This window comes from Camelus ferus, chromosome 9 (genome assembly GCF_009834535.1).
Source record: "Camelus ferus isolate YT-003-E chromosome 9, BCGSAC_Cfer_1.0, whole genome shotgun sequence".
Lineage (NCBI taxonomy): Eukaryota > Metazoa > Chordata > Mammalia > Artiodactyla > Camelidae > Camelus > Camelus ferus.
The window spans coordinates 16206789-16230598 of record NC_045704.1 but is presented as its reverse complement, the minus strand read 5'-3'; the positions used below and the strand labels follow the sequence as shown (position 1 = coordinate 16230598).

Sequence of the window (23810 nt, the reverse complement as noted above, 5' to 3'; positions counted from 1 at the left end):
AGCAAATCCTTGTGGAAGACGTGCCACACCAGGACCCAGGTCCTCCCCTGTGCTCAGAACCATGATCTGCCACCCACCACACGGGAACTCCCCACTCCACTGGCCTCCTCAAACTGTAGGATATCAGTGTAGCTCTGATTCTCGGAGAAACAAAGGAGAGGAACAGGGGAAAGAGACTCACCCAGGACTCGGACGTTCAGAACCCCCATGCGGGACAGGTTGGTGGCACTGTTGGACACCAGGCACCTGTATGTGCCCTCGTGTTCCCTTGACATGGCATGGATGGTGAGTGTGCTCGTGGTGTGGAACAAGCTCCCGATGGGCAGAGAGTCATTGGGGAGAAACCATAAATAGGTGGGGCGTGGGTGAGACTGAGTCTCCACTGAGAAGGTCGCGTTGGAGCCTTCTATCACCTCAACCGCCTCCCTGTTGGCCACACCAGACTTCAGCTTGATTTTGACGGGGTCAGGACCATCTGAGGGGACAAGAACAGTGGTAGCAGGAACAACAGCTTCAGTAACAGCTCTCTTAGGGCGAACCTGGGGAGTCAACAAATACTAACTTTTCTCCCCACCCAAACTCTGGGACCATTACAGAGAAGACGCAAGAGCCTGGTGGTGATTAAATGTCTTCCCTGGGTAGGTGGGAAGACACAGCTAAGCATTCCAGCAAATGCTCTTTCCTCACCCCTACCCAGACAATATTTTGGATCAAACATCTGAAAGTTAAAGAGCTCAGTTTTAGGGATGTCAAGTTGGTTGTTCCAGTAGAATCCAAGGAGAAGACGCCGCACAGGTATGCGCCTGGAGTTCAGGGGTGGACAAGCCCACGTTGGGATGGTATTGAAATCTGTGAGACCGAATGAGATCACCAAGGAAGTGGCTATCAGTGAGGGGCTGGGGAGAATGGAGAAGGACTTACAGCTCACGGCCAAGAAGGTGGGGTCACTGCTCTGGGCTTGGAGGACACCCCAAACTTCACATTGGTAAGTCCCAGCGTCCTCGCGCTGGACAGTGAGGATGGTGAGGTTCTTGCGATCCTGTGGACAGCCACGTGCGCTCGTGGAACACCAGGGGAAGACTGTTGGAGACCCAGTGGATGGTAATGTTGACGTCCTTGGTGTCACAGTAGAAGGTCACCATTTCCCTCTGCTCTATGGCAGTGCCTTGGCTGACTGAAATGGTGGGCTTGGCCAGTGGTTCTTCGGGGAGGGGGGAGGGAGACAGAGGCAGAGAAACGATAAAGGAAGACCCAGGAAGACATAGTCACAGAGGGACCCAGAGGAGCAGGGATGGGTTGGAACTGTATGCAGACACCCTGGAGCTCAATGACTGGGCTCAAACGCTGGATCTACTTCTCATTCTAGGTGTGATCTCGGGCAACTCACTTCCCTTCTCCAAGCCCCCTTAAGTGGGACTGTACAAATAAAACAGAGGGTCTGGGACATGACAATGGGTCAATTAACATCAGCTGCAAAGAAATCAAGCTTGTAGCAGGGTTGACAGTTAGGTTCCTCCTACCCACTTCTTAGCGAACCTTCCCCACCCACAGCCATGACAGCTGCAATCCACACCTTTACCCTTGCCCCCAACACCACTGATCAGACCAGTTGTTGTCAGACCCTGGCTGAGCCAATCAGGTTTGTCCAGTTGGAACTTTGGACATAGAACCCTGATGGGTGCTTGAGGTGTGGAGACAGAGATCAGAATGACAGCCTTGTTTTCTGTGCCCACATCTCTGAATCTGCCATGAGCGTGAGGTGACCAGGGGAGTCTCAAACACAGATGGAACAACATCCTTCTCACTTTGGATGGTCTTAAGCAGGCTGGCACCACGGGAGAGCTGGGCTGCGGCTGGCAGACTCCACACGGTCAAAAGTGAGGCTGCAGGAGGAGAGAGGAGGCGTTCAGGGACGGAGAGGTGTGTTGGGGGTGTCCAGTTATGGTCTTCATAAGTGGAGGGAAGTCTGAGGTCATGGATATGACACTCCACCCCTAGCAGCCTGACTCCTACCCACTACTTACTTACTGGTTGTGTGGCTTGAGGCCTGTTTTTATCTTCTCTGAGCCTCAATTTCCCCAGGTGTAAAATGGGAACAATATCATCTGCCTCCTAGAATTGTGGTGGGTGGTAATGAATATTGGCAAGCTTTAACTGGATCCCCTGAGGATCACTGAGCTCTCTCCAATGATGCTCACTCTGTGGGAGATGCATGATCAGCCTCCCCATTCCACAGAGAGGTAAACTCAGCTCAGATTGGTGAAGTCACTTTCCAAGACCATACAGTGAGTGTCAGAAGTTAGAGCTGAATCTGGCCCGCCAGCTCCTGAAGACTGTGCTGTCAACACCCTACAATTCCTCTGGTCCAGGGATGGGCACAGAACCAATCCCCGATAAAGGGGAACTTCTATTAACTTTGATGGGAGGAATTAACCCTTGGTACTCCCTCACACTTGCTCTCGGGCAGAGACCTCCCTTGCATGGGGCAAGAAAAGGGAACCAGGCGGAAGGAGTTTCCATTTGGCTGTTCTGTGCGCAGTTTAATGGAGACTCAAAGAGATGGTGGGCGTAGGTGGGGGAACCCCAACCCCAGCAGCTGACCTTGACACCCCCCGCCCCTCCCATCAGCCCAGTTAACAGAAGTTGGACTCCACCCCACCAATGACCCGATTTTAGCCCAAGCACTGCCTCATTCTCCGCTCAATCAGTGGTTAAGGGCTCGGACTCAGGATATTTGGGAGCAAATATGGACTCTGATTCTTACTTTCCCTGTTATCATGGGCAAGGGGCTTTCTCTTTGTGAGCCTCAGTTTCTTCAACTGCAAAATGGGGAGAATAGCAGAACTTACTTCATTAGGTTATAGTGAGGACTGAGGAGACAACAAATGTGACATTCCACAGTAAGTGGCAGTCACTTTTATTATTGTTACTGTTACTATTACTCTTGTTATTATTTCCTGCGCTTGTATTTCCCTATCTCCAATGTTATTAGAGGTGAAGCCCACAGGCTGTGTGCCTGACTCCCTGGGTTTTGGATCCCAGCTTCTCTGTTTGGGCCAGTGATGTCCTCTGTCTGAGTCTCAGTTTCCTTATTTGTAAAATGGGGATAACAGTAGTGCCTGCCTCGTTACTGTCGTAGGATAAATGAAATAAGGTGAGCGGAAGCATCAGCATTGGGCTCCACTGTGTCCATCCAAGACAGGAAAGTTCTCTCTGTGCGAAGCCTCCACCTGGACCTTTTCCTCCTGCCTCCCGTCCCCCCCGGGAGGAAGCCCCCACACACGTTGTGGCTGATACGTCAGCCCCCCGGGGAGGACCAGGAGCCCCTGTAGCCTGCCAGGTTCAGCCAGGCAGCTCCGGCCAGAGGGAAGAACCAGTCTCAGGACCACACAGCAAAGCCAGGCTGAGCCTCACTGCTGCACACCACACATGGCAAGATCATGTCTTTGCCTCCAAAACGCCTTTCTTTTCAAAATATTCTAGTTTCTCCCATTTGGCCTCAGATGCCCTTTAAGCATAAATTTCACCTCCATGCCCCGTCCTGGTGCGTGAGCTGGCCACTCAGGGCTGGTGCCTCCTCCCTCTGCTTGTCTCACTCCCGCCTCTCTGTTCTGCTCCAGCTCTGGGTCTCTGTCTCTCCCCACCCTGACTCCCCTTGAATCTTTTTTTTTTAATTGAAGTATAGTTGATTTACAACGTTGTGTTGGTTGCTGGTGTACAGCACAGATCTATGTACACACGACAGGTTATTACAAGCTATTGAATACAGCTCCCTGTGCTGTACGTAGGACCTTGTAGTCTCTATTTCTGTGTGTCTTTGAACAGTTTTCTTGCTGCCTCTTTATCCTCTGTCTCCCTGTCTCCTCTCTGTCTCTCCCTCCCTCTGGTGCAGTTTCTACTGCTATTTTCACTCTGTCTCTGTCTCTCTCTGGGTCTCTCTGGTTCGCTAGTTCTGATCCGCCCCCTCCTCTTTCTCTCCATATGTATGTTGTTTTCTCTGGTCTCTGCCTCTGTCTCCCATTGTCAGTCTCTTTTGTATTTGTGTTTATTTTTGTCTCTGTCTGTATTTCTCTCTGTCTCTACCTGTGTCTTTTGTGCACAGGTGCACGCACACACAGCCCCCCCGCACCGCCCACCCCATCTGAGGGGAGCAGAGCACTCACCTGAGAGCAGGATTCCTGCCCAGTGGGGCTGCTGTAGGTCAGTGGACCCCATGGATCCTGACGCCTGACTTCAGAGCACCAAGCTGACAGTGTCCCCGGCTTGCACACGCAGGCACTGTCCTCACTCCGGCTGTGAGGGCTCCCTTCTCTTCCCCTCTGGCTTGCTGCAAACTGACAGGGACTTCAACGACAGCAGACAGCAGCTCCCGGAACAGACAGGGGTGGTGGCATGGGAGGAACTTTGGCTGCCCCTCCGTCCCTTCACCCCAGGGCTCACTTTCCTCCCTCCTCTGCACAGAGAACAGCAGCCCCAGGAACCCTGGGGTTTCCTTCAAGGTGAGAAAGGAGAAAGAAAGCCCTGCCCTTTGGCCCTGGATCCCCTTGGGAATTATGCCTCCTCTCACCCCAAGCCTCCCTCCCCACCATTCTGCCAGGATGAGGGAGCAGCCAGGGAGACATGGTGCCAGGGAGGGACAATTCAAGAAGTTTAGAGTTAAAGGGACCAGGAACTGTGATCGTAACAGTTAACAGCTATAACAATAAAATAAAAAAATGACAAGACAGACCCAGTGCTGAGTTCACCGTGAACAGCCTGGAAATATTAAATAAGCTGAAATGATGCTTGTGATACAGATTCCTGGTCATAGAGGCACAGAGTGAGCTGGGCTGCGAGAACCCCCAGAGGGTGCCTGACTCAAGCTAGGAGGAAGGGGCAGGGAAGGCTTCCTGGAAGAGAGGACATCTGCGCTGAAACCTGGAGAACATAAAAAAAGGTTCAGTATATGAGAGTTAATTCCTCTCCTTTTCAAAGGAAATTCAAGTGGCTCCGGAACAGAGGAGGTGGGATGTAATTCAAGAGAAGGCTGAGAAAACTCTAAAATGATTACTTAGGGTGTGAGGGGCAGCTTGGCATCCAAGGAAAGAGATCTCAGCTCGCCCAGCTGCCTCGAATTGCTGCCACTGTTTGGGTCTCATTCGAGCCATGGACAGTCACCAAGTTTCTGCTCCAATGAAGCATGGGCTGAGCAAACTGGCTCTGGATCCAAACTGCAGGGAGGGGTTCAATCCTGGCTCCTCCACTTGCTCACTGTGTGGCGTTGGGCACGTCAGTTCTCCTCTCTCATGGTCACTTTCCTCTGCTATGAGATGGAGATGGTGCCAGTTTTGCCTCTTTGGAGGCTGCTGTCCAACTTCTCCACGCCCCAGCTGCGGTTTTTGGGGAGAGGTAGGTCACGTGTGTGTGTGTGTAGGTTCTCACCAGCCGACTGGGGATGAACAACAGTCTCCCCTCGCAAGATGGTCGTGAGGATCAAATGAGTTAACGGTGGGAGAGAGTGCTGGGAACAGTGCCCGGCACAGAGACGGTGCTCGATACATGGGAATCTCCACTAGGTGTCGTGACTGTCATGTGTTGTAACACAGTAGCCCCTGTGAGGAAGGTATACACTCAGTCATTCAACACACATTTCCTGAGCTCCTACTGCCCCTGCTCTATGGAGTCAGCTAGGGACAAAACAGACAGAAATCTCTGCTCTGGTAAGGAAAGAGACAATAAACAATAAACATAATAAATAGGTAAATGATGTGGGATATTAGAAGGTGATACATGCTATGGAAAAATGAAAAGTACAGTAGGGTAAGCGATCATATCATTCCATCTTATAGTTAAGAACACCAGAGTTTAGTTGGGAGAGTACAGCTCTGTGGTAGAGTGTATGCTTAGTGTGCACGAGGTCCTGGGTTCAATTCCCAGTAACTCCATTTAAATTTTTTTAAATAAATAAATAAACCTAATCACCTCTGCCTCTTAAAAAAAGAAATCATAAAAAAAGAAATGTAAATACTTTAAAAAATGTTTTTCTTAAAAAAAAAACAAAACACCAAGGTGTTATACAGGTGTGATGACTTGCCTAACTCAGGCCAGGGATTCTGGTGTCTATGCATGCTGGGACATTGTCCTGTACATTGTAACTGACTGCACTTCAATTAAAAAAACCCAAAAGATGGAGGATATAACATGCAAATGTTGGGGAGGGTGTAGCTCAAGTGGTAGATTGCATGCTTAACATGCAGGAGGTCCTGGGTTCGATCCCCAGTGCCCCCTCTAAAAATAAATAAATAAACCTAATTACCTCCCCACCACCAAAAAGTAAAATAATCATGCACATTTTATTCAAAAGAAAGCAGGAGTAAGGAACAAACTTCCAGTGGTACAATAAGTACCAGAGATGTAAAGTACAACACAATAAATATAATTAACACTGTTGTATGTTATGCATGAAAGTTGCTAAGAGAGTAAATTCTAAGAGCAAATCTTATCACAAGGAAAAAAAGAAAGGAAGAATGGCTGTATAAATAGCAAATAAAATGGACTTCAGAGTAAACAAAATTACCAGGGACAGAAAAGGACATTATGTAATAATAAAAGAGTTAATCCACCAAGAAGACATAGCAACTGTAAATGTGTACACACTAAACAACAGAGCTGCAAAGTATGTGAAGGATAAGTTGACAGAACTGAAATGAGAAATGGATAAGTCCACAATTATGATTTGGATACTTCAGCAACACCATCAACAACTGATAGACCACCCAGGCAGAAAATCAGCAAGAATATGGAAGAACTCAATACCATCATCAACCAACAAGATCTTGTTGATATTTATAGAGCACTCCATCCCACAAGAGCAAAATACACACTCTTTTCAAACATTCATGGAACATTTACCAAGATATACCATATCGTGAGCCAAAAAACAAACTTCAACAAATGCAAAAAAAAAATTGAAAACCATATAGAGTGTGTTCTCTCACACATGGAATCAAAGAAATATCTAAGATAATAGCAAACTTTCCAAACATATGGAAACGAAACAGCACACTTCTAAATAAGCCATGGATCAAAGAGGCAGTCTCGAGGAAGAGGGGACCAAAACACATGGAACTGAAAGAGAATGAAAATACAACACATCAAAGGTTGTGAGAAGCAGCTAGAACAGTGCTGTGGGAGAAATTAAAGCGCTAAACCCTTCACAGGACAAGAGGGGAAGTCTCAGAGAGTCTAAGCTCCCTCCTCAAGAAATTAGTAAAAGAATAAACAACCCATATCAAGAAGAAGAAAGAAAGTAATAAAGAGGCAGAAATCAGTGACATTGTCCAATAGAGAAAATCAATGAAACAAAAACCTTCCAAGTTATCAATAAAATTGATGAACCCCTGCTATTACTGACAAAGCACAAAAGAGGGAAACCACTGATTACTAATTTATCAGAAAATCACCAACTACCGATGTTAGGAAAGAAACAGTGAATATCATCACAGGCCCTGCTGACCACAAAAGGATAAGGAAATAGGACAGACCACTCTACACACATAAATTTGACAATTTAGATGAAAGGAAGCAATTCCTCAAAAAGCACAAACTACCACCATCAACCCAATATGAAATAGACCATTTGAATGGCCTTATGACAATTAAGGAAATTGATTTTGTAATTTTAAAACTCCCAAAAGAGAAACCTCCAGGCCCAGAAGGCTTTACATGAGAATTCTACCAGCTATTTAAAGAATCAGCAACAATTTTACACAATCTCTTCCAGAAAAGGGAAGAGGAGGAAATAATTCCCAATTCATTTCATGAGGCCAATATTACCCTGATACCAAAACCAAGCAAAGATGGGAAGGAGGAGGAGGAGAGGGAAGAGGAGAGGAAGGAAGGAAGGAAGGAAAGAAGAAAGGCAGGCAGGCAGGAAGGACTATAGACCAGTACCCCCACATGAATTCAGACACAAAAATTCTTAACAAAATATTAACAAACAGACTTTAGCAATATATAAAAGGAATTATACACCATGATCAAGTGGGGTTTATTCCAAGGATCCAAGACTGGTTCAATATTTGAAAATCAATCAATGTAATCCACCATGTTAACAGGCTAATGAGGAAAAAAAAATCACATGATCATGTCAATTGATGCACAAAGAACATTTCACAAAATTCAATAGGATCTCTTTTTCAAGAAATCGTGCTTGAGCAGTTAGATATCCATGAGCAAAAAGTGAATCTTGACCTAAACCTTATATAAAAATTAACTCAAAATAGATCACAGACTTAAGTATAAAACATAAAACTATAGAACTTTTAGAAGAAAACAGGAGAAAATCTTTATGATCTTAGGGCTTGGTGAGGAGTTCTTTTCTTAGACATGACACCAAAAGAACAATCATAACAGAAAAAGTGATAATTTATCAAAATGTTGAAATGTTTCTCTGCAAAAGACCCTGTTAAGAATATAAAAAGACAAGCTAAAGACTGAGAGAAAATATCTACAAACCACATATCTGACAAGGAACTTGTATCTAGAATATGAATATCTCACAACTCAACAGTAAAAAACAAACAATCTAATTAGAAAATGGCCAAAAGATATGAAGAGATATTTCACTGGAAAGGATATGTAAATGGCAAATAAGCTCGTGAAAAGATATTCAACATCATTAGCTATAAGGAAATGCAAATTAAGATCATGATGAAATATTTCTACACACTTATTACAACTAAAAATTTTTTTGTAATAGTTACATAGAAAGGGAAATTATGTAATAATAGAAGAGTTAATCCACCAAGAAGACATAGCAACTGTAACAATAGTAATAGTGACAATATCAAATGTTGACAATTGAACTTATTTACAAAACAGAAACAGACTCATAGACTTAGAGGATAGATTTATGGTTACCAGGGGGTGAAGGGGTGGGAAGAGATAAACTGGGAGTTTGAAATTTGTACCTCTTGGGGAGTGATGGAAATGTTAGGTATCTTGATTGTGGTGGTGGTTTCATAGGTGTTTACAGCTATCAAAATTCATCAAACTGTACATCTGAAATATATGTAGTTTACTGTACATAAATTATACCACAAAGTGTTTAAAAAAAACACAAACGTTGACAAGGATGTAGTGAAAATGGCTCTCTCATACACTGTGGAAAGAGCCATTCCGGAAAACAGTCTGGCAGTTTCTTTAGAACACTGAACAGACGCTGACCATATGACCCAGCAATTACACTCTTGGACATTTATCCCAGAGAAATGAAAACTTATGTTCACATAAAAACCTGTAAATGAATGTTTGTGGCAGCCTTATTTGTAATAGCCAAAAACTAGAAACCACCAAACATTCTTCAATAAGTGAATGATTAAATAAACTATGGTATGTTCATAATGTGGAATACTACCAGTAATCAAAAGGAATAAACTATTGAAATGTAGCTACTTAGATTGGATCTCAAGGGCATTGTAGTTGAGTGGCGGGGGAAGCCCCTCTCAAAAGGTCACATGACAAAATTATAGGGATGGAGAACAAATTGGTGGTAGCCAGGGGTTAGGGGTGGTAGGAAAGAGAGAGGTGAGTGTGAATGTAAAGAGCGCCAGGGAGATTTTTGTGGTGATAGAATAGTTCTGTATCTTGATTTCAGTAGTGTTTACATGACCATGTGATAAATTGGAACAGAATTCTACGTACACATCATACCGACAACATTCCTGCTTCTGCACTATGGTTATGTAAGATGTACCCATTGGAGGAAGTGGAATGAAGCATACATGAGATTTTTCAATGATACTGTATCTTTGCAACTTCCTGCTAATCCATAATTATTTCAAAATAAGAAAGAAAAAGAAAAGAAAATTTTAAAAATGAACTCTGTTCATTAATCCTACTCCTGGGCATCTATCTGGAGAAAACTAATTCGAAAACATACAGTGTTCACAGCAGCACTATTTACAATAGCTGACACATGGAAGCAACCTAAATGTCCATATATGTGTGTATGTGTATATATATATATATATATATATACACACACACACACATACACTTACACACACACACACACACACACACACACTGGAATACTACTCACCCATAAAAAGAATGAAATAATGCCATTTGCAGCAACATGGATAGACCCGGAGATTATCACACTAAGTGAAGTAGGTCAGAGAAAGACAAATTATCATATGATATCACTTATATATGGAATCTAAAAAAAAGATACAAGTGAACTTATTTACAAAACAGAATATAAACTCACAGACATAGAAAACAAACTATGGTTACCAAAAGGGAAAAAGGGAGAGAGGGATAAATTAAGAGTTTGGGATTAACTTATACACACAACTATTCACAAAACAGATAAACAACAAGGTCCTACTGTATAGCACAGGGAACTATAGTCAATATCTTGTAATGACCTACAAGGACAAAGAGTATGAAAAAGAATATCTATATGTATAACTGAATCACTGTGCTGTACACCAGAAAGTAACACAACATTGTAAATCAACTACACTTCAATAAAAAAATGAAACCTTAAAGAAAATATAACAAAATGTTAATAAATGTTTATCCTGGGGTGAGAGTACATGCAATTTTTCTCTTTTTTGCATACGAGTATTTTCTACAAGGAACATTATTACTGTGGGGTTTGTTTTGGTCATAATCATTTAAAAAAATCTTCCAGGGTTGTGAGATGCTTTCCCAGCTGCTACATGTTCCCCCATCAGTGATGGGGAGGTTGGCATCTCCTAAGACATTCCTGGGAGAATGACCTTGAAGGTGCAAGAAAGTGAGGAGGACAGAGCTTCTTCTGGCTGGGGACCTCTAAGCAGTGGGACAAGCAACAATTATTTGTGACAGAAAGTGTAGGAAACAGACACTCTCTGACACTGCTGGTAAGAATGCAAAATGGTATAATCGCCATGCTGGGGAATTTGGCAATATCTGACAATCTATGTGTGCATTTGCTTTTTTTAAAATTGAAGTATAATTGACTTGTAACATCATATTAGTTTCAGGTGTACAACCTAATGATCGATATTTGCAAATATTGTGAAGTGATCACCACAGTAGGTCTAGTTAACATCCATCACCACACGTAGTTGCAAATTTTTTTCCTTGTGATGAGAACTTTTAGATCGATTTTCTTAGCAACTTTCAAATATGCAATGCAGTATTATTAATTAGAGTCATGATGCTGTACATTACTTCCCTCTGACTTATTTATTTTAGAACTGGAATTTTGTACCTTTTGACCCTCTTCACCCATTTTGCCCTCCTCCAACCCTCACCTCTAGCAATCACCAATCTGTTCTCTATATCTTTGAGCTCATTTAAAAAAATTTTTTTAGATTCTACATGTAAATGAGATCATACAGTGCTTGTCTTTCTCTGTCTGATTTATTTCACTTAGTGTAATGCTCCCAAGGTCTATCCATGTTGTCACAAATGGCAAGATTTCCTTCTTTTTTATAGCTGAGTAATATTCCATTTATATCACATTTTCTTTATTCATTCAACCATCTATGGACACTTAGGTTGTTTCCATATCTTGGCTACTATAAATAATGCTGCAATGAACATGGGGTGCATATATCTTTTTGAGTTAGTGTTTTTATTTTCTTCAGATAAGTACCCAGAAATAGAATGACTGGATCATATGGTAGTTCTACTTTTATTTTTTTAGGACCCTCCATATTATTTTCCATAGTTGATGCATCAGTTTACATTCCCACCAACAGTGCACAGGGTTCTCTTTTCTCCACATCCTCATCAACACATTATTTTGCATTAACTTTTCCAACTAGCAATCCCACTCCTAGGGAAGTAAGCCTGAAGAAACACTTTCAACAATGTGAAAATACATGTGCACAAGGTTATTTGTTACAACATTGTCTGCTATTGTGAAATATTGGAAACTACCTAAATGCCCAACCATTTAGGACTGAATAAATTATGGTACCTCTACACAAAGGAGTACTATGCACCTATTAAAAAAGAATGAGGAAGAGTTCTATGAACTAATGTGTGATCACTTTCCAGACATTCTGCAAAATACAAAGAGCGTTTACAGTATGCTATCTGTTGTTTAAGAAAAAAGAGACAACAAAAAATAACGGGAAAAGAGACAATAAGAAAACATACAAATATCTACTTATTTTTACCAAAAAAAAAAAAAAAAAGAAAGAAAAGAAAACATAGGGAGGATAAATCAGAAGGCACTGAAGTTGGTACCCACAGGGTGGAAGAGCTTTGGGAGGGACATTTCTATCTGCATATATCTTTATGTGTAGTTTTAACTTCTGGAATCATGTTACTCTTCTACAGATTCAAGAATTTCAATTAAATCAATAAGAATTGGAAAAGGAAGAAATAAAACTGAAAAGCTGACTAAAGCAAATAAACCTAACTGTATTTAAAATTAGCATTAAAATCATACTGAGGGGAAAGGGAGGGAGGGAGGGCAGGGAAGGGACAACCCAAGTAATTTGCAAACGTATTATTTGACTATATGCAGGGGAACTGCAAATAATTTCTGAACTCTTTTTAGTAGGATATTTTTTGTAGTGGTATAGGCGAAGCAATTCAGAAATATTTTAGATGTATTATAATGAAAAAAATATATTAAGCAAATAAGTGAATGTGTTAATGTTGTTGGGAGCCAGTGTCCTCACTGTGGAAGAAGAGACATACAAAAATGGAACAGGGGAAAGTAAGAGAGAACCTGGAATTTGCAGCATTGGTGTAAACTCATGATTTTGAAAATATGCATAATTATGTGTATATGATGCATAAATGTACTTTCATATAATGTCCGTGCATAGGTGTGTATATGTGGATGTATGTGTGTGTCTGTGTATATATTCCCCAGCTCTGGTCACTGAAAGGTCCTAAAAAACAGACATCCCAGTAGTAATGAGTACACACTGATCTTGGCTTCTAATACCATTCCCTACTGAAAGGAACCAGGACTCCCCCCAGAAACGGTTGATCCATGACAGAAACAGGATATGAACAACATCCTGAATATATCTTTAGCAAACAACTCAATCCAAAAATGGGCAGAAGACCTAAACAAGCAATTCTCCAATGAAGACATACAAAAGGCCAATAGGCAACTGAAAAACGCTCAATATTGCTAATTATCAGAAAAATGCAAATCAAAACTGCAGTGAGGTATCACCTCACACCAGTCAGAATGGCCATCATTCAAAAGTCCACAAATGATAAATGCTGGAGAGGGTGTGGAGAAAAGGGAACCCTCCTACATTGTTGGTGGGAATGTAGTTTGGTGCAGCCATTATGGAAAACAATATGGAGATTCCTCAAAAGACCAGAGGTTGACTTACCATATGATTCAGCAGTCCCGCTTCTGGGCATACATCCAGAGGGAACCTTAATTCAAGAATGTACATGCACCCCAGTGTTCCTAGCAACACTATATACAATAGCCAAGACATGGAAACAACCTAGATGTCCATCGACAGATGAATGGATAAAGAAGTTGTGGTATATTTATACAATGGAATACTACTCAGCCATAAAAAGTAATAAACTAATTGACCCAGGAATCCTGCTCCTGGGCATATATCCAGAAGGAACCCTACTTCAAAAAGACACCTGCACCCCAATGTTCATAGCAGCACTATTTACAATAGCCAAGACATGGAAACAGCCTAAATGTCCATCAATAGATGACTGGATAAAGAAGGTGTGGTGTATTTATACAATGGAATACTATTCAGCCATAAAAATCGACAACATAATGCCATTTGCAGCAACATGGATGTTCCTGGAGAATGTCATTCTAAGTGAAGTAAGCCAGAAAGAGAAAGAAAAATGCCATAAGAGATCCCTCATATGTGGAATCTAAAAAAAAAAAAAAAAAAAAAAAAAAAAAAGACCATTAATACAAAACAGAAACAGACTCATAGACATAGAATACAAACTTGTGGTTTCCAAGGAGGTAGGGGGTGGAAAGGGACAGACTGGGATTTCAAAATGTAGACTAGATAAACAAGATTATACTGTATAGCATAGGGAAATATGTACAAGATCTTGTGGTAGCTCACAGCGAAAAAAAAAAGTGACAATGAATATATGTATGTTCATGTATAACTAAAAAATTGTGCTCTACACTGGAATTTGGCACAACATTGTAAAATGACTATAACTGAATAAAAAATGTTTAAAAAATTAATAAAATAATGCCATTTGCAGCAACATGGATGGACATGGAGATTGTCATTCTAAGTGAAGTAAAACAGAAAGAGAAAGAAAAATATCATGATACCACTTATATGTGGAATCTGAAAAAAAAAAGATAAACAAACTTATTTACAAAACAGAAACAGACTTACAGACACAGAAAACAAACCTATGGTTACCAGGGGAGGAAGAGGGTGGGAAGGGATAAACTGAGAGTTCGAGATTTACAGATACTAACTAATATATATAAAATAGGTTAACAACAAGTTCATACTGTATAGCACAGGGAACTATATTCAATATCATGAAGGAACTTATTCTGAAAAGCAATATGAAAATAAATATATGTATGTTCATATATGACCTGAAGCATTGTGCTGTACACCAGAAACTGACACATTGTAAACTGACTATACTTCAATATATATATATATATATATAAAAAATGTAATAGTGGGGTCCAGTTTGGGGGGACGAGCCTGGTGGAGGAGTGGTTTTGATCACCCCAAAGGTGAGGTCATCTTTATAATGTGTTCCTGGGGCTTCCTACTTCCACACTCCTCTTCTCTCTACTAAGAGGATATCAAGCTTATTTTTACTTCTTGTTCTGTCTGCTTCAGTTACTCTGCTGTCTGGAATCGGTGATTCATCTCTGTATTATATGCCATTAGCCCTTACATCTTTATTCTGTAGTGTGAGTTCTCCGAAAATACACATGGAATTGAGGTCGGTCTGAACTGACACCAGAATCATGTGTGATCGGCACGTGGCCACATCTAGGTTAGGAGGGAAGGAATAAACAAGGTAAGAGGTGCCAACAGCCTGGCTTGTGGAAGCAGAAGGCTCTGAACACACTGATTCAGAGAGCAAACTGGCAATGCTTCAGCGTACGGGCTCTGGGTTGGGATCCTGGCTCACTGCTTTCTAGCTGAGTGATCTTGGGCAAATGACTAGACCTCCCTGAGCCTCCATTTCCTCATCTGATAAGCGGAGATTATGACTATGTCCAGCATGAGGTTGTTAGGATATTAAAATGGCTGCAAATGCTTTGTCACTCCTCCGATGGAATGATGGAGACCACATAGGTTAACAGACCCAAGTTTGGTTCAGTAAGAATTCTGAAGTCATGGAGGAGAGTGGTCACATCCAGCTGGGGTGGCCAAAGGCATAGCCCCCCAGCTCTTAGGGCCTGCCAAGGCTGCTTGAGCCTTCTGAGGGAAGGGATCCCCAAAGACAGCCGTGAGCTTTTGTGTTGTGGGTCACACTCACCTCACCCCCTTGGCCATGAGACATGAACTAGGTATCAAAGGACAGTGAACATAGGAGGCCCCAGGAGGCCACATGAGAAGGGGGGCAAACCACTCCCGAGGGTCTCAGCAGGAAACTCCCACCAGACACCAAATTAAATGAAGCAAACCGCCCCCAGCCACAGGCACACAAAGCAAGTCAGGGCATGGGGCCCCCGAGGACGTGGACGCACTGCCAATGCCCTGCTGGCCTCAACGGAAAGCCCGGTGTGAAGTCATTCAAGTGGAGAGGGGTTCGTTGTCAGAAGACCGAAGGCTGCCTCCAAATCAAAGACAGGATGGGACTCGGTCTCGTGGACCCAAGCAGCCAGCACCCCCACACCCTCAGAGCAGCATCGTTCCATTTCCTTGAACTCAGACAGACCAAGTTCAATATCCCACTTCACATCCCACTCACAGGCTGTGCGACCTCCAGTCGTGTGGCCCCTCCAACCTTCCGTTTCCTCGTCTTGTTCTCATGCCCTGGAGGGATAATGGTAACTTTGCTTCCTGTGGGAACTCTGCCTGGCCCACAGCATGGCTTCGGGCTTGTTGGTGCATATGTATATATATTATGTATGGATATAACATATAATAATACGTGTTACATATAATGTTTATTGTTATGAATAACAATTATCCTCTCACCCCCAAGCTCTCTCCACCAAGGGGAGTAAATGGTAGCTACCGGTCCTGGACTTTATGTCTCTGAAAATGAGCCACCAGGGGGCGCCCGACTCTCTGGTTTTAAGCCCCAGACACCACTTCTCCCTGAAGCCTGCTGGTGCCACCCATTCTTGGACATTTTGAGGCCTCTTTTTCTAGAAAATTCATAGAAATGGAATCAGGTGACATGTGGTCTTTCGTATCCAGACTCTTCTGCTCAGCTTCACGCATCTGAGATTCATCCAAGTTGCTGCGTGGATCAAGAGCTTCGTTGTTTCATGGCTGGGTGGTCTTCCACTGTGTAGGGGGCCCATGATTTGTCCATTGACCTGGTGATGGACATTTGGATTATTTACAGCTGGGGCTGTGATGAACAATGCACGAACATACAGACAGGAGGGCCATCTTGGCTCTGGAGATCCTCCCTGCATGGCTGGGACTTCATCAGGTTGACACGCAGTCTATGTCCCCCTCTCCTTTGCTGTCACAGGTGTGTCTCCGAACCAAGCCTCTTGCACTGTTAACTCAGTCTCGGTGTCTGCTTTCCAGAGAACCCAGCCTGAGACACTCATGTAAAGTGCTCAGAAGAGTGCCTGGCACACTGTTTATCCTTGCGATTATAATATGGATGCAGGCACACGGATGCCTGCCACATCTGGTGCCGGATGCCTGGGTACAGCTGCAGCGCACAAAAGTCCCCACTGAGGGGAGAAGAGCAGCGCCGGGACCTGCCCCGCCTGGACCTGCCCATTGAGAACTTTCCAGGTGCCTCCATGGCTCAGCCCTACAGAGGGAGAGGGGTGAGGAGGGAGGGAGGGAGGGACTCAGACACCCAAGCAGAGAAAATAGAGAATTTCCCACCTACTTTGTTCTGTCCTCAGCTTCCCAGCCTGAAGCCATCTTCACTGGTAGGAAGCCAGAATCTTGGTACCATTCTGAGTTTTCACATGGTAAAATGGTGCAGCATTCTCTTATTACTGATCTGAGACAGCTCTTGGGACAAAAGGTGGCTTCAGGGCCTTTTATTACTGAAGAGGATCTGAAACAAGAGTTGCTTCTGGGGACCCCGAACTCACCCAGGGCCCCTACCTCCAGCCTTGGACCAGATGCCCAGCCTGGAAGGGAGAGGAGGGGCTGGATTCCAGCATCACTTGGGGCAGCGGCAAACACACCTTGTGCAACTTCAGAATCCCAGTCTAGACACCAGACTGGCACTGGCTGACAAGATTCTCTTTCCCAGGAAATTGGGGACTGAAACCAAGAGATTCTGGCTCAGCCTCTTAAAGAGAGGATATGAAAACGGGAGCTGGAGACAGCCTCCTTTCCCCATGCTGGGCGCCGAAAGACAGGTGAGGCCGACCTGTAGGAGAGGAGAAGAAAGGCAAGCAGAGACACAGAAACAAGGTCGTGTGGGGCTTCGATGAAATTCTGACTCTGTCTCCCTGTTTCCTTTCTCTTCTGAGACCTGGCTGAACCCTCTCACAACATGCACTGTGTCCCAGGACATACTCCTTCCTATTTCAAGGTGTCCCAGTTTAGTGCCCCAGTTACTACTGTTGCATAACAAATTGCCCCAACTTTGAGCAATTTGAAACAACTGCATTATTCTCTTTCTCAATATCTATGGGTCAGGAAGGCAGGAAGGGCTCCGTGGGGGTGGTTCTGGCTTAGGATCCCTCAGGCTGGTACACCCAGCTATGCCTCTCCTTCAGGCATCTTATTTAAGCCATTACACTTGGGGGCAATTTGTTTGCACAGCAACAGATAACACACAGACCTAGAAAGTGGCAGAGCTGGGAACTGGACTGAGACTGGAGTCTATGACTGGGTTTTCCTCCCTAGGAAACTGAAGCTCCCAGGCTCAGGCAGCGCTGGGAAGACTTTGCGGGGATGTAGGTGGTGATGATTGGGGAAGGGGACAGATTTAATGATTTCCTGAAAGGGGAGGATGGAAGTTTTGTGAATGAGCCTGAGAGCCAGAAACAAGACAGACACACAAAAGGGTATATATAGAATGTGGTCTGACTCCTGCCTGTTTCTTCGGGAAAGCTTTTTGGTTTTAGTTTTAGTGCCTGTGTGTTTGCTTCTTTGTAATCCTACCCAATTTTAATTATGAAGAATTTCAAACCTACCTACAAAGTAAGAGCAGTTAAATGACCCTCTATATCCCTTTACCTAGATTTCACAAATTATTAACATTCTGCCACATTGACTTTAACATACTCCAAAATCTTTCTCATGCATTTAGAGGGAAAGTATGCCAGACCTAAACAGACAGCTCAGATTCTCAAAGCCAGCACCCACGTAGGCATGAGCTAGAGCCTGAGACAGAGTCGGCCCTGCGCCCCTCCCAGTCACCACGCCCACCCTCCTCCCCAAAGGCAACTACCAGCATGAATCTCACACCATATTGTTGGGGCAAATTTAGTGAGATTGTTCGTCTCCGGCGGAGGCTTAAAGATTCCTTGGAGAATCAGCAGAAAGCTCTCTGGGCCTCCCTTCTAGATGAAAACGCGGATAAACGCAACCGCTGGCGCTCAGTTTGAAGAGATCCCCAGCCCTGAAGCTCCCTTGGGAATGAACTCCCAGGAAAGGGCAGAAGCAGGTGCAGCTGGCAGGGCTCGCTGGAAAGTTATCATTTAAAAAACAATGTGAAGGGCACTTGGGTTTAATTTTGTGTTAACAATAAACCTTTTCCCCCCTAAATCTGCAGCCTCTTTGGAAGGATAGGATTCATTTACACACCTGTGCCTCTCTCATTCTGTTTTACCCACTTTGGCAAAGACTTCATGGACGCTTGAGGCAATTTGCTGAAGCACCTTTTCTTTCTAGAACAAAAATTAAATTTGGTTTTCACTGTTCGTTAAATGTAATGTGGAATTTTACAGCACTCTGACAGATGCAAACACATTTCAGAGGGGCTGAATTTAAGGTAAGCTGGTCATGAGGAGAAGGCACCCAGGACTTAGAAGCAGAAGTTCAGGACCCAGAAGCCTGCCTCCCTTGGGTGGGTGGAGGTGTTGTCTGCAGACCAGCTCAGCCTTAAACCTGGATAATGAAAGTGAACAGTTACTGAGTGCTTCCTGTGTGCCTGGCACAGTCTTAAGAGCTTTATGGATTAAGTCACTTTATTCTCACATCAACCTTAGGATGAAGATATTAGTAATTTTACAAGATCGAACAGCCAACTGGTGACACTGGGATTTGCACCCTGGCCATCCAGCACAAGGTAATTACTGTGCATGCATTCCTGGGTATATATCCAGAGGAAACTCTAATTCAAACAGATACACGCACCCCAATGTTCATGGCAGCTCTATTTACAATAGCCAAGACATGGAAGCAACCTAAATGTCCATCAATATCAAGATGGTTAGTCTGCCATCTTCTCGGTCTGCCCACTTTCTGAATAAAGTCGTTATTCCTTGCCCCAACACCTCATCTCCCGATTTATTGGCCTGTCATGCATGGAGCAGAACAAGCTTGGACTCGGTAACAGAGATACGAGAAATATTCTGGAGGAAGAGCTAATAGGACTTGGTGACCTATTGGACGGGGGTGTGAGAGACAGAGGGGAGCTGGGGGTGACTCCAAAATGTGGGAGGGCTGAGGGTGACGAGGTGAATAGCAGTGATGCAGTCTCCATGGAGGTGCTGGGGGCAGGGCAGAATGGAGGTAGGTAACAAAGTCAAGTTCCCGCATGGGGCTTGAGGAGCCTGTGGGTCTGTACATGGCAACTTGCAGGAGACAACTGAATGGATTGTTCGGGGTCTCGGCAGGGAGGTGGGCACAAGAGAAGGGTGTTCGGGAAACACGGAGCAGGGGACAATGGTGTGCTGGTAAACTAGTTCTCTGGTGGAATAAAAGCCCTGATTTGTCATGCTTGTCAATTTCTGTGACGCACATACTCCCACCATGGCCAATTTTAAGCTTCTAGTAGCTTAACAACTAGCGGGTATTCCCGAATATTCAACAGCTCAACCCAGCTGGCAGGAGTGGCACTAAGAACCCTGCTAATTAACATCCGGCAAGCACTAACACTGTCTAACTGGCAACACACCCTCACAATGCGCTTTCCTTCTCTCAAAGGGGAAAATGGAGATGCAAACAGGTGCTTTGCTCAAAGCCATAGCCACCAACCAGCAAGTGGAGAGCCTGGGATTCGAACCCAGAAGACAGGTGTGATGCTGCGGAAGTGTTGATACTTTGACTGCTGTGCCCCAGAAGCTTCCTGAACTGAGCACTCACCGCCCACGGGGCACCACCCAAGGACTGTTAATTTCTAACGACCCTAGAGGTAGATTCTATCATTACCGCCTTTTTACACGTAGGGAAACTGTGGGTAGAAAGATCGAGAGCTCACAGCTGGCTGGTGGTGAAGGCAGGACTGGCACCCACCCTCAACCTCTGGGCTATACCACCCACAGGTCAGGCTCCATCCTCCACCCTTATTTCAATTCAGATCATGGAATCTTACTGAGAATCTGAGCTCAGTGATTTCAGAAAGGTTTTATCACCCTTTTATTTCAGTCCATATTATGTCACCAACATTTCCTCACATTGTTCAATTTATTTATCAAGCCCAAAATGATTTTAGTGACTGAGTGATTTTTCCAGTTGGGACAATCAGGACAAGGGAAACGGGCAAAACAGAATGGGGTTTGGGGGAGATAAATCCTGGAAGTCACAGTGGGTGTGGCTTGGGAGGCTGAGAGGCGGGAAAGCTCGGACCCTCCCAGTGGTCAGAGCCTTCGGGTCAGCACCCCTCCAGCACACCACTGGCCCTGCTGAAACAAGGAACTGCATCTGTGCTCACTGTGGATTCTAAGTCAGGGGAGCTTGAGGGAATCTGTCTCCCTCTCAGTGGCCAAAACTGTGAGAGGAGAGCTTGGGGACTATGAGTAGCTATGTTCTGGCCTCTGTGGAGAAAGCCAGGCTGTAAGAAGAGATAGGAGCAAACCCAGGGCACAGAGGGAGGCAGATATGAAAGAGAGAGGAAGAAATCCCTTTGAGGGTTTGAGCCTATGGTTCTAGGTGTCCTAGAGACACAGCTCCACAACTGTCTTGAAATTCCCTTACAGCACATTTCCCTTCTTCCTTAAACTACTTCAAGTTGGGTTCCTGCCATGAAAACCCAGAAGAATTTCAAGAAATACTCCTGCCTTGACAGGATGCACCCTGGATTTCTCCTCCATGAGAGAGCATTTTGTCAAGACTAGGTTCCGGTGCAAGGAACAGAAAACCCCAAAATCAAATGACCCAAATAAGTTGAAAGTTTAATTTGCTTTTACATAAACAGAATCTGGAGGTAGGGCACCCAGGGCTAATGTGGCAGCTTCATAATCATGGACTTAGCCTCCTTTCATATTATTGCTCTGTCATCTTTAGTATAACTTGTGATCCAAGATGGCTGCTGGAGCTCCAGCCATCATATCCACATTCCAGTCAGTAGTGCAAAGAAAGAAGGGGTTTTAAAAAAAATGCTCTTTAAGGCCAATCCCTGGAAGTCCCAGATAACAAATCTATTTATCTATTGGCCAAAATGTAGTCACATGGCAACACTTAGGTGAGGGGAACATAGACAATACAATTTTTGGTGGGCCAATCTGTCCATTTAAAAATCAATGTTTGTATTACCAAGGAAGAAAGGGGCATGGATACCAGGGGAATCTCTTCCAAAATCTTATTCTTCTGCAGAGATGGAAGGCATCCCGAACCCTCAGCCAGTTTAGAGGCTCTCTAAACTGAGAAGTTTCCTGACAGGTATTCAGAGAACTGGTTGCACCAAAAAGAAACTCATCAGTGGGCCAGTGGATGTAGCTCACCTAGGGCAGGTGGTAGCCTGGGGAGCAGGCATAAGGCCAAGGAGCTGTTGATCTCCTGCTAGAGCCCAGCTCTGTCCCTTCTTATCAAGAGAGGAAACCATCCCAGCCTCACCCAGGGCAAGGTCCCTGCCTGCCCAGCTGGGAGCCGATGCTAATCAGTAACTCAAATTTCCCATGAGGCAGCCACAGTGAGTGCTTTCCTGTGGTTCCCAGAAGCTGTAAATGGAGTGGGGCCCTGGACTCCTGTAACCCCCAGAGATGGAAGACCCAACCCCCCTACCCCTGTCTGGACAAACACCCATCATACCATTGTTCTCACCCAACATACACACCTTCACCACCAGGAGGCATCATTCACCTGGAGCACATCCAACAGAGTTATGCAGGGCAGTGGCATCTTGGTCTACATCCTCATGGGGTAAGAAGAAGGGGTATAAGAACCAGATTGAGGGGGTGTATCCTCACCCCACTGGCATCAGCTTCAAGAGAAGAGAATGGCAGGGTGGGGCAGGAGGGGGTGGAATAATAACAATTCCTCTTACAGCCCAAGTGACAGGGTCACAGCCAAGCAACAAGAATTTGGTGGCAAGTGGAGGATGGACTGGAGCTGGAGGGATAGGGAGACCAGCTGGAGGAGGGCTCTGAGCCGCTGAGAGAAGAGCAGAGGGCACCCTGACCCAGGCAGCACATCCTGAACTATCCGAACTAACTAGTCCCTTGGCCATACTTGTTAGGGTTCTGACCAGCAATCCAGGGGGAGGAATTGGACGCTGAGAGCAGCAACCAGTCCGTATCCTTTAGACACTTGGAGAAAGTGGGAAGGGTGCTTCAGGCTAAGGGAACAGCAGGGGCAAAGACATGGCTGTAGCCTCCTCATTGGGATCCCCAAACCACCAGGCAGGCACACTGGCTGGGAGAATCACCCTGTGGGAGGCACGGCGTGATCCCATCACTCATCTCTGTCTCTCTCACACTCAGTAGGTGAAGTTGGCAGGATCACATTTAGAAGACCATGAGTTTACAGGATTGTAGGCTTATATATTAAAAGCCTGAAGCTCAAAGCAAGGCTTCTTAATATTGTTCATCCATTGGAAAAACCTGGGGAGACTTTCAAATACTGATGAGGGGATAAGTGAGCTGTACACTGTACATCCGCATAGCGGAATACAGCTGCCCCTCAAACAACGTGGGGACTAGAGGCACAGACCCCCTGTGCAGTCGAAAATCCACATATAACTGGCTCCCCCAAAACTTAACTACTAAGAGCCTACTGTTGACTGGAAGCCTCACTGATAACATAAACAGTTTGACCAACACATATTCTCTACAGTAGATGTATTATACTGTATTCTTACAATAAAGTAAGCTAAAGAAAGTGTTAGTAAGAAAATCAGAAGAGAGAAAAAATCCTTTTACAATACTGTCCTGTATTTATCAGTACATAAGTTTGCACTATTTACAAGACGAACCATCTGCAAGTACCTACCCAAATACGTGATACAAAACACTGTAGATGTTATATACGTATTACCAACACTCAACATCAAAAATGAAAAGATAACGTGCAAAACAAATTCTTTCTTGTTTACAACCACAACAACCCATGCACTGATAATGAAGCAGCAGTAATAAGACTGCTTTATGGTAGGTAGCCTAGTGCAACCAGTATAATTGTGTCATGGTAGCCTGGCCTATAAATGTGTATGGCATACAAGTCTATACAGTATTGGAAACATCACATTTAAAAAAAAATCACTTACCTGTGAGTATAGACTGACACAGTTTCTCCAATTATGGGTTGGGGGGGCGGGAAGGGAGGGAGGGA

The 23810-nt window shown here is 44.3% G+C and overlaps 1 protein-coding gene across 1 annotated transcript in view; it reads right to left on the bottom strand.

Moving 5' to 3' along the window:
- CEACAM20 (CEA cell adhesion molecule 20) overlaps positions 1-23596 on the bottom strand; it is a 34294-nt gene extending 10698 nt beyond the window's left edge. Inside the window, 11 exon segments of the mRNA XM_014550899.2 lie at positions 182-475; positions 922-1042; positions 1044-1201; positions 1806-1883; positions 4164-5591; positions 15913-16944; positions 17026-17199; positions 17333-17520; positions 18567-18784; positions 18906-18988; positions 22318-23596. Of these exon segments, the coding sequence (XP_014406385.2) occupies positions 182-475; positions 922-1042; positions 1044-1201; positions 1806-1883; positions 4164-4215 (703 nt within the window). The 5' untranslated portion in view covers positions 4216-5591; positions 15913-16944; positions 17026-17199; ... (2 more) ...; positions 18906-18988; positions 22318-23596.
- Positions 23597-23810: the final 214 nt, after the last annotated feature.